The 11720-nt window shown below is 47.8% G+C and overlaps 1 protein-coding gene across 1 annotated transcript; it reads left to right on the top strand.

Moving 5' to 3' along the window:
- The first annotated feature begins 705 nt into the window (after positions 1–705).
- Positions 706–11315, top strand: ANXA4 (annexin A4). Its single transcript, XM_054000737.1, has 13 exons — positions 706–866; positions 4150–4205; positions 5304–5379; positions 5751–5845; positions 6126–6239; positions 6388–6478; positions 7115–7194; positions 7579–7635; positions 8021–8114; positions 8582–8677; positions 9111–9169; positions 9447–9569; positions 9826–11315. Exons 2-13 carry the CDS (start codon positions 4203–4205, stop codon positions 9883–9885), a joined length of 948 nt encoding a protein of 315 aa, XP_053856712.1. The 5' UTR covers positions 706–866; positions 4150–4202; the 3' UTR covers positions 9886–11315.
- The last annotated feature ends 405 nt before the right edge of the window (positions 11316–11720 follow it).

Genomic DNA, 11720 nt, shown 5'->3' with positions numbered 1-11720 from the left:
TCCTTCCAGCAAAGGGGCATGTGCAAAGAGACACAGAGCTGTCCTATGAGCTGGAAAAAACGGAGAGGGTTGGTTTACCCGTGGTAATAACAGCATGTTTGGCATCAGAGGAGACCAAAGGTCCTGAGGATAAACACTTGAAGACAAGACACATCTATTGCAAGGCTGATTTCCCTCTGTCAGCCACGTGATCACGTCCATGGCTGACCCCGGCAAGGTCCCATGGGGTTAAAACTGAAATCCCTTTGCCTGAAGGGTTTTGGCTTGAGGGCACTGCCATTTATCGGGGCGAAAGGAATAATTAAAATGCAAAGAACCATCCTTACTGAAGTCATGGCTGTTTGCCATGCAGACTTCTTAGACAAGGGGTGAGGATGCTGAAGACCCAGAGAGGTGCTGTGGGGGCACAGGAGGCACGATACAGATCAGAAATCCCCACGAACAACTCCGGAGGAGGAACAGGACTTCTTGCTCGAGGGCGTTGCTGCGTGTGTGCTGCACGCCGTCGTCCCCCTCGCTCCCCCCTCGGGTGTGCAGGCAGGAGTGAGAGACCAGAGCCTGCAAACAGAGCCCCTCAGCTCCCAGGGACTTTTACAGGGAATGGCGGGGAGCGGGGAAGCCGTCCCAACCCGCCAGCCCTCCGTGTAAGCCCAAAAGTGCAGTTTGGGGTTACATCCCAAACGTGCAGCGTGAGCGGGGCTCCCTGGGAGCTTCTCCCTGCTCTGGATCACAACCGACTGTTCAGGGCAGGGCAGGGCTGGAGCTCCCTCGCGTCACTGCCGCGTGTTCCAGGGCGGGGACTTTGCCACCCAGGACAGCCACCAAAGTTCTCCCCATCTGTGCCAGGGACCCGCGCGGGACGGCAGGTGAGTGCCAAGCGTCCCCTTTGGCATGGGGACGGGGCTGCATGGCCGGAGGTGCCTGGGAAGGTGCCAAGCGCCATCCCCGTTTTCCAGGCACTGCGGGAGCGGCAGCCCCGGGCTGGGCGATGCCGCATCGCGGGGCAGCCCGGGGGTCCGGCCCGGGCTGAGCAAGGACGGGGGCAGCTGTGGGATGGAGGAAGGGCTGACCTTTCCCGGGCACAGGGAGTGCGGGTTTTGGTTCCTATTTGTGCCATGCCCGGGCTGGCACGTCCTGGCCGCCGGAGCGCCGAGGGCGTGGCAGGGGGTGACACGGCTCGGGGTTAGGCTGAATGAGGCGCATAAGGCTGTAAAAATCATATTTTTATTCCTTCTGAGGGCAGTGGCCAGATAAAGGTCATTGTGTGGGAGGCACTGGGATACTTCAGCTGTCTCGGGGCTCGTGGCAGACGGGAGATCCTTTCCTGAGCTGCAAACTTGGAGTCAGTGGCCCTGTGGCGAGCCCCAGCCCGGGCACCCGGGAGCGCATCCAGGGCTGCATCCCGCACACCGGCAACAGCTGGCGGTGACCGAGCTGTGGAAAAGCTGATCCGGCGCTGGGTGTGGGTTGTGTTTGGGTAAACGTGCACCCAATGAAGGAACTGGTCGAACAGGTCCAGTGTTTGCCTCGCAAGGAAAAGGGTCACAAAGCGGTGGGTTTCCATCCAGATCCAGTGTAGGACTGGCAACGCTGCGAGCTCAAACTGGGACGGAAAAAGCCCTTTGTTTTTATCCTCTTAAGCTGTTGGAACTTTCCCTGGTGGTTCCTGTGTGTGTGCTCTGAGCATAGTCAGGAAAACCTGACTGTGTGCAAGCCTAAACTTGAACTGGCCAGCACATGTGAGTGTCAGCAATTTTCTGATAAATCAAGTTTATTCAGCTTTTAAAGGATGTTTGATATGGTCTTAAAACAGGTTGTTTAGCTGACAAAGCCTGCTAGGGAAAGATCATCCATGGAAAAAAAAAAAAAAATCGAGTAATGGGAGGGATGCCTCCTACACTTGCACTCTGTCACCTGGGCACAGTGTTTTGAGCTTATTCTCAGCCAGATTTATTGTACCAGGCCTTTACTCTGGGGTGAAGCAAATAGCATCAGGACCATAGCACTGGCTGGCTGACTCTTGCATGCACAGTTTAATTCTTCAAAACACAGAGCGAAGTATTGTTCCTGTCCTGAAGCTGTTTTTCCCTGGTTGAGCTGCAATGGCAGGAATTGTGTTAAGCTGCTGAGCACTGGCAAATCTGCTGAGCAATTCCCTTCTCTCTCTGCTTGCCAAGGGATGGCTTAGGAGAGTTTCATTCATCTAAAGCCCCAGCATGAGCAGTTCCTGCAGACCCCTTCAGCTGTGAAAGGGTTACAGGGGCCACTGCCGGACAGCCTGGCCAAACTGCTGAGCTCTCCCACCTGGAACCTCAGTGGCTCATCCTCACACAGAAATGCACCGGGAACAAACCAGCACTTGCAGATTGAGCACTGTCTGCACTGCTGCCTTTCCAGTGCTCTGCTCTTTCAATTCCCAGTGGTGTTCCCAGGATGAAGAAATCAGAGTCTTGCAGTCAATGTTCAGCGTGGTATTTCTGCTGCTAATGGATGTTGTGAGAGGATTCGCTCTGAGTGCAGTACATGCAGCCTCTCCTCATGGTTTGGTTTCCTTCTGCCAGCTCATTTGCACTCAGAATTTCTCTGCTTCCCATTCCCTTGCTACTGACCTTTATTTTGCCCTCTAATTGACTTGCTAAACCAGCCTGTCTGATACTCCTGCTTCTGTGTGCAGACCAGCTGCATTACAAAAACAGCAGTGAAATTTGGAGCCTTCATTTAGTGTCTGACTAAAGCAAATAAAATTGGCTTTTTACTTCTGTAAAAAGATTAGAGAAGAGCAAAGATGACTTTTCTGAGGTTTAGGTCATACTGTGATCGCTGGAATTCATGATCAGATGAAAGGAAGTACACTCAACACTAATAATTGCTATATGTTGCCTGATTGCAGAGGGTGTAGTAAGGTAGAGGTGCACCCAGGAGTGCCTGTGTGTAACAGGTCCATGGCAAGTGCCACACAGAGTTAACTGGCCTGAGCAGCTCCCTGTGCATTCCAGGTCTGTAGGAGTCATGTGGAGCAGGAGCAAACACACTCCTGATCTTGCACAACTGTCTGGGCTCATCGATAGCAGCACCACGAGGAGAATTAGGGAGAGATGTCATTCACTGCTGGCATCTCTGCTTCTGCTTCAGGGCTTTAATGAGAGAACTCACTCAACCCTGGAGTAAAACCACACATTTGGTGGGTGGACTTGACTTGCTGTCACTGTGCTTGCATCTTTTGAATTTATTTTTTATTTACTTCAACCCTACTGTAGGTAGGTATCTCTTTGAGTCTGCCTTTCCTAACTTCTCTCCTGTGATGCTGGGATGAACTTGGGTTGTGGAAGTGAACCTTGTCCTGGTACATGACATCCTGTCAGGGGATCAGGGACACAGGAAAATTTGGGTGTGTTCATGCAAAGGCTCTCTGATTGCAAACAAAATTGTGAACAGAACTAATAACCTTGGGCAGATGGCAAGGAAGCTTTGGGGTTTTTTGAGGGTTCTGTCAGTTAAAACTACAGCCCTACAAGGAAGGACACAGTGCACCAAACTGAGGGGATGTTGAATATAAAATGTCCTATTAAGATATTAAGAGGGAAAGTAATTCTTCTGCCCAGTGCTCTAGTGAGTTATCCTTTGTGTGCTCACCTAAACCACGGTGTCTCTGCCTCCCAGGCAGGATCCATGAAGGGTTAGGGCTGTGTTGGCAATCTCACCCTACTTCATCCTCCCCCTGCTTCATCCTCACCCCCAGGCTCTCACCTGCCAAGGTCAAAGCCACGTGTTTTGGAGGACATGAGAATCAAGTCTATTTTCTTTGCTCCAGGGCAACACTGTCTGCTTCTCCCTGTAGCCTCAGCCAGGCTGTCACGCAGGCAATAGAGAAGAATCATTAAATTACCAGTGCTAATCACCTGTGTGTCCACCACATCTCTTTCAGCCTGGCCCTAGCCCTGTGCTGTCATGCTTCAGCCTTTGCTCAGTACAAAGCAGGGCTGGACACTCTGGGAAGCTGCCTTGAGCGTTCACTTGGGCTTCTCAGTCTTGCCTTAGTCTTCAAAGAATTAGATGGTTATTTAACCAGCATCATTAACCTTCGAGGGAAGGTGTATTCTATTAATTATTTGCTAGAAAACTAACACTCCCTGTGTCTTATTATTACAGCTGTCTCAGTGCCCTGGACACAGACAATAACAGATTGACCAGATCCCAGCAGGATGGTGAGTGAGTGTGTTTGCTGTGCCAGGCTGTGCCAAGCCTTTGCTCTGACCTGATAAATGTGGGGAGTGGAGCTCAGATAAGGACACAACAGGAAGAACACTGTTACTGTCTGTCTCTTCAAGGGGGTGAATTTATCACTTATTTCTGCTTCCTCGTTGTAGAGAAGAATGACCCATACATACAGGCTTTTGCCTTTGGGGAGTTAATGGAAAACCAGATCAGATATTCAAATAATTCAAAGAACATTAATTTCTCCAGATAAACTTCCTAGGCATATTATTCTTCCCAGGTTGAGCCTACAAGGCAGCCATTTCTATGGTTGTTATTACAGAATCTTGGAATGGTTTGGGTTGAAAGGAACCTTAGACATCATCCAGCTCCATCTCCAGCCATGGGCAGGGACACCTTCCACTGTCCCAGGCTGCTCAAGCCCTGTCCAGGCAGGCCTGGAACACTTCCAGGGACAGGGGAACATTTTTCTGCCCATTGAACGTTAAGTGGTATTTTGCTGATGATTTTCTTGGGAACATGAAGAGCTTTGCAAGAAAAGTGTATTTTCCCAGAAATTGCGCTAGAGCAGAGGCAGGAGAAACCTGTTTGTGAATCACCATTTCATGTAAAACACTGGATTTCCTGGTGTGTTATTTAACACAATGATGGTCCTTGACTGCTCTTAGAGAAGTCAGGAATGGGGCTTTGATGGGAAGAGCTTCTTCTATGATTTATGTGGAAAACTGCTGGGAAGAAGCTGTTTTCACAGCTGAACAGAGATGTCAGGCTGTGTGCCCTTATTTAACTGGAAAGCAGATATTCCATGGGCAGCCACGTTAAGATATTTTCTCCTTTCACTTGAGTCCCTGTAGCTTATTTCTTATGTATCTGGGAAGTCCTTCTGGAACAAACCATTTCATTTTTGGAATGGATGGAATCTGGTATGAAATTACTCATGTTTGGAGGGTGGACTTTACTGGCTGTCACTTTCCAAAAGAGATGTTTGCATCTTTTGAATTGTCTCTTTTTTTTTTTTTAATTCTACTCTGGTCTGTGAATGTCTCACTTTGTGACTACTTTTCATAATTCCTCTCCTATGGGTTTAGGCAACAGTCAAGGGCATCTCAGCTTTCAGTGCTGAGCAAGAAGCACATGCACTAAGGAAGGCCATGAAGGGATTGGGTAAGTTATCTCCCTCCACTGTTAAACCTTCTTTTTTAGCTCTGCCAGTTGGGAAGGTTTTTACTGGTGGTTTTTTGGAGGGGAAGTTCAGCCATTTGCTTTACCTCACTGCCTTCCCTTGGAGGGAATTGGGCGACTTGAACCCACTGGAAATCCAAGTCTTGGCCATAAAAACATCTTTAGTCAGGCTCTTGTTTTCTCTGTCCTGTGGTGTGGTGCTGCTGAGCTGAGGCACTCATGCACAGATGAGACCCAGGTTGTGCAAGGATTTGTGTAGGGTTGTGTGGCCAATGGCACACCCTGGGCAAGGCCAGAGCAGGCCTCTGGTTCTGGTACAAGCAGCTTGACTGGTTTTCATTGGTTCCTTCCAGGCACAGATGAAGATGCCATCATTGAGAGCTTGACCAAACTGAACGTTTCCCAACGTCAGCAAGTTCTGATCACCTACAAAAGCACTATTGGCAGGGTAGGTGCTCTTCAGAGATCAGTGCCTGTGCCTCTAATTGGGAGATGTGGACTTTTTTGGGTTGTACCACTCGGGTGAAATGTGAAGAACATCCCAGTCTCCACAAAAGCATGATTGGCAGTGAGCACAAGTTTTCCTTGGCCAAGTTTTTTTGGTATTGTTCACTTCAGAGTAACTGTTCATCCAAGGAGGGCTGGAGCATGAAGAAACTTATTGAACGAGTTCTTCCTCTTCTCAAAGGCCGTGTCTTTTTCTTCTTTCTTCTCTTTCTGTCTTCCAGGATTTGATTGACGACTTGAAGTCTGAGCTGAGTGGAAATTTTGAAAGGGTGATCATTGGTTTGATGACTCCTACCACCATGTATGACGTGCATGAACTGAGGAGGGCTCTAAAGGTTTGGAAATCCTTTTTTATGTTGCATGACTTACGGTCAATTCAGTTATGCAATGGCATAATTGTATATTAATTATTAATTTCTTATTTAGCTATATCTAATAAACAAAAGTCATAGTTGCCACAACCTTGCCTCTGTGATTCCCTAGGGAGCAGGGACAGATGAAGGCTGCCTGATTGAAATCCTGGCTTCTCGCACCAACGAGGAGATTCGGCACATCAATGAGAACTACAAACTCCGTATGTAGCACGCTCTGCAATTTCTTACTGGCTCAGAAACCACCTGTGTGTGTGCAGGGGTGTGTGGAGAGGCAGGAAAAGGGTCTGTCAGCATCAAGGACTAGAATTACACCCAGAAATTGAGTTGTTGGAAATGTAATGGGGTGGGGTGGTTATAGCTGTCTATCCATGGTGGATCTTTTGCCAGTTTTATACTGGCTGTGCTTCTTAATTTTGCCCTGTACCACTCAGTATGATGGCTGGATTGCTGTGATGAAAGCCAAGAAGGGCAAGGGCATCCTGGCATGTCCTAGTCACAGTGCGGCCAGCAGGACATGCCTGTCCCCCTGTGCTGTGCTGCTGAGGCAACTCGAATCCTGGGGACAGTTTAGGATGGATGTTAGAAAAAGGTTCCTTGCCCAGAGGGTGGCTGGGCACTGTAACAGGCTTTCTAGAACAATGGTCACAGCACCAATCCTGATGGAGCTCAAGGAGTGTTTGGACAATGTTCTTGGGCACATGGTGGGACTCTTGGGGATGGTTCTAAGCAGGCCCAGGAGTTGGATTTGGTGATGCTTGTGGGTCCCTTCCCAGTCAACAAATCCTGTGATTTTGTGAGCTGTTAGTAACAGATGTGTTGTGTGTGTGCTCTGGCAGAGTACGGCTCCACCCTGGAGGACGACATTGTCTCTGACACATCCTCCATGTTCCGCAGGGTCCTCGTGTCCCTCGCCACGGTGAGTCCAGGACAGGGCAAATAACAGGGGTGAACATCTGCTGGACAGCTCTGTCTCAGTGATGAGGTGCTTCAGGATGGCTGCTATTTCACTTCTCTTGCATTTCACCTTGCCAGCCCTTCACCCCAGCTTCTGCAGGGAGAGCAGCCTCACTCTGCCATGCCTTAATGCCATGTGCTTCTTTTAATAAAGTGGATGTCTGCTTGTTTCAAAAGAAAGAGCAAATCACGTCTGAATCATATCTTGCTGTATTTGTAACCCATTACTCAGTGTTAAGAACCCTATTATACATCTCCAGTAACTGGTTTTGAATGGGGAATTTGCAGGACTTACTTCCATTAGTTGCTCTGTTGAAATGAGTTTTTCATCCTTGTGTTACTGCAGGGTAACAGAGATGAGGGAACATTTGTGGATGAAGCCCTTGCTCAACAAGATGCTCAGGTGTGTAGCAATTAGTTTCCTGGCAAGAACTGTCTGGGTTTGTATGTGTGATATGTGGTGAATCCCTGCTGTTCATAGACCTCTTTTTCTCAAGTAAACCTGAAGTTGTGCTAGTCTGCAGTGCCCCAGGTGGAGAATGGATATTAGGAAGTATTTTTCCCCCAAAAGAGTTGTCCAGCTCTGGCACAGGCTGCCCAGGGCAGGGGTGGAGTCCCCATCCCTGAGGGGATTCAACAGCCACGTGAATGTGGCACTTGGGGACATGAGTTAGTGGTGAACTCATGACCTTGGAGGGCTTTTCCAACCCAAATGGTTCTATGAAGCAAAGATGTCATTATATACACCTGGTGTTCTCAATGATCCCCACTTTGTTCATGTCTTCCAGTGCCTGTATGAAGCTGGGGAGAAGAGATGGGGAACAGATGAGGTGCAGTTCATGTCCATCCTCTGCACACGGAACAGGTGCCACCTGCTCAGAGGTAGGACCTCTCCGGTGTCCTGGGTTTTTTCCCTTGTTTGAGGACAGTACTTTTGTAGGAGCTTTGTACTTGTTCATTAACTGGTTGTGATCTCTTCCTGAGACAACAGATATTCACAGGGCCAGTTGATTCAAAATGGGAGTTGAGTAAAACACCCATACAACTTCCTCTAGCCTGTGAATTGGAGATAATGAAGTGTGGCTCCCATGGGACAGAGCTAAGCATGGAAACTGTCTTCATTAAATAGCAGTTCTGGAAAATCCTTGCAGCAGTGGTAGGCTAATTAGCAAGGCAGCTGATAATTAAAATGAATTATTTCTGAGGGGCAGCCCTGATTTAGCTTACAATGTCACGGTAATGGTGCAGTGTTTGTACAGGGTATGAGGAGCTTGATCTTGCAAAGTGATCCTCGGGGGTTACACACTCAAGCAGCTCACTTAGCTCTTTTATCCTACTCTTCCTCCTAGTTTTTGATGTGTACAGAGCGATTGCTAATAAGGACATCACAGACAGCATTAAATCTGAGATGTCAGGAGACCTTGAGGATGCTTTGTTAGCTGTGGGTGAGTTCCCTGCTTTTAAACTTTGTCTACAAACTAATTAAAGAATTAAAGATACTGTCTCTTGCCCTGACTGTTTGCACAGCTTCAGGAGGCAGATTCTTTTTCACTGTTTTACAAGCCACAGTGGTTTAATCTTTGCAGATGCAAAGACCTGGAAAGAAGGCTCTGTGCTTTATATTTCTCTGCCAAGAGATGTTTTGGCAGATGACATTTGCTGTGTGGAAGCTTTAAAGCCTTAAAAATATTTTATTGCTGTGCACTGGGCATGGAGACATCAATTGACAGCAGGTCACTGAGTCTGGATGTCTGCACTGTGCTTGTTGAGTTGCATTTTTACAGAATAAATGTCTGCACTGAGAAAGTGCTGGAAGGGTTTGGAAGACTTTGTCCTTCAGTGTTTATTGGTTTTATCTTGTTCTTGTCTCCCTTACAGTAAAGTGCTTGAGGAATAAACCTGCTTATTTTGCTGAAAGATTGTACAAATCCATGAAGGTAAAGAGATTTTGGTATTTCCCCCCCCTGCCTCTCCATGCTTAAGTCAATAGCATGACAGCAATTAGAGAAAAAGAAACTGTGTTAATTGAGGGGAAAAAATGAAGTCTGAGGTTTTCTGTGGAGCTCTTTTCCTTCAGGAAGCTCAGAGCTGGTAATGGATCCCTGCATTAATGTAGACATGGTCAAGTCAGGAGTGGATTCCAAGGAAGGCCAAAGCTCAGTGCCTGTCCCTGGGGTGCCCTCAGTCTGTGCAGCTGCTGTTGCGTCCCCTCAGGGCCTGGGCACCGATGACAGCACGCTGATCCGGGTGATGGTGTCCCGTGCCGAGATAGACATGCTCTACATCAGGAGGGAGTTCCTGGCCATGTATGGAAAATCACTCCACTCCTTCATTAAGGTGAGCTTGGAGTCTTACACACACCTGTGTTTGCTAAGCAGCACCAAGGAGCCCCTCAAAACAATACTTGGGTATTTTAGAGGAGGTGGAATTAAGGAGACTTTACATTTATGTACTGAAAACCTTCCTGAATGTTCTTGGTTATTAAGTTGTCAAAGAGGATACAAACACTACAATAAGACATTTATGCTGAAAGGAATCCTGCTTTCCATGGAGCTGCAAAATTAATGGTGTTCCTTTTTTCTGCCCTCTCTAGGGAGACTGCTCAGGGGACTACAGGAAGGTTCTGCTCAGGCTGTGTGGTGGGGAGGATTAAAGGAGGCCTGGGGAGCCTGCTGGGTGATGGGAAGCAGCTGATCATACAATAATTTAGGTTGGAAAAGATCTTTAAGATCATCGAGCCCAATGACGATAAAGATTTCTTTCTTTCTTTTCTTTTTTTTTTTTTTTTTCCAAATGCCTTATTAATTACTCTGATTATTGACTTAGGTTAGTTCACATTCTGGTTAGATAGTGGCCATTCTGGTTGACCCTTTTGATACACTTTTATGCTTGGAACACCCATTTGCCTACTAACTGGGCTGGTGAAGCCCAGCTTACACAGAACGCTGTAACCAAAGGTATAAAAGTTGTTTCCTGACCAGCTGCCCCTCTGCTGTTGTGTTCACCAGCAAAATGCATAAACTAAAGCAAACCTGAGAGAGTGAGTCTGCACAGGGAAAAGCCAACCTCATTGGTATATGGAGACTGCAGAACACGGGTTTGCCCCAGTATTTCAGTAGAATTAAAACACAAAGAAACCAAACATCTAAAATACAAGCACGTTTACATATTAACTTGCCTCTGTTAGTGTGCAGCATTAACAGCCTGGCTGTGCTGTGTATATATGTTGCCTGTAGGTCTGTAAGTGGGGGAGTTGTCACTGGTGACATGAGAAAAACCTTTTTCTGCCCTGTTTAGAGCAGCCCTGTTTTTTTGGTCTGTCTGCTGGATCATGGGAATGTAAATAATTAGGGTTATATTATAAACCCTGCTCTGGATAAAGTGATGTCATTGGAATGGTGCCTTTTAAGGAATGACCTGTCCCCAAAACCCCACCTCACCAGCCTGGTGCTGGGGCAGCTCCCCAGATTTTCCTGGGACCCGTTCCCAAATATCCCTGAGATGATTCCCCAGACCTGCCTGGGACACCTGCCCACATCTCCCCACACTGACTGACAGCTTGTCAGTCCCAGTAAGGGACCAGTGTTTGTGCCTGGGCCTCACCTGGATGTCCCCATCAGCCTCTGGGAGAGACTTCTCCCCCAGATCCTACACACCTGCCTGTTCACTGTTTGCACTTCAGAAATGGGACTCTGCTTTGGCTTAGCAATTTATTTTTTACCGCTGGTGAATAATCCTGTTCTGAAGGATCAGCCTGAGGCTGCACTATCAAAGCTCCAACACTGAGGTGGCTACACCCCAATTCCATCACTCATTTTCCTCTAAAACAGGCTGCTGCTGGCTGGAATAGGAGTTGCCTCTGTGGCCTCCAATGAAATAATTTTCTTTCTCGTTCTCTGGGCTGCCATTGGAGACACATTCCTGACTTTTGCCAGCAGAGGAGGCAGAGCTTTATCCAGTTCTTCTGAGGGGAAATGCCCAGCACAGCAGCTGCACAGGTGCTGGCTGGGGGTGGGTTTCAGTGCCTTGGGTCACGTTGGGTTTCAGAGTGTTGAAAAATGAATAAAAAAATTTGTTTCTGTACTTCCCGTCGCGATGGTGTGTTCTGGGAGGGGACACGGGAAGAACTTGTTCTGTCCCGAGCTCCTGTGTTCCGCAGGGCCCCAGCGGGATGGGGAGCGGCTGCAGCGCTGCTTCTTATGCTAATTCGTCCACATTTTCAGTCTTAGTATCCTTTTCCCCGGTAAGGACTTTCCAACGCACAAACCCAGTCTTTGTCTCTTCTTTATCTTCTGGTTTCTGGAAATTGTCCATGTCGTCCATACATTCTGCAGTCCAGATGTCCCGCCTCAACAATACATTTCTCTCCCAGGCTTTGTTCATTGAACTGCATCAGAATTTGTTTATGTTTCAGTAAGTTTCAGTAATTTTCCCAAGCTGTCTTTCTACAAAAGCAGCTTATGGCAACTTTGCTAAATGCTGGCTGAG

Source organism: Vidua macroura, chromosome 28 (assembly GCF_024509145.1).
Source record: "Vidua macroura isolate BioBank_ID:100142 chromosome 28, ASM2450914v1, whole genome shotgun sequence".
Lineage (NCBI taxonomy): Eukaryota > Metazoa > Chordata > Aves > Passeriformes > Viduidae > Vidua > Vidua macroura.
The sequence above is the reverse complement of the archived record's forward strand: the minus strand, read 5'-3'. Positions and strand labels throughout refer to the sequence as shown.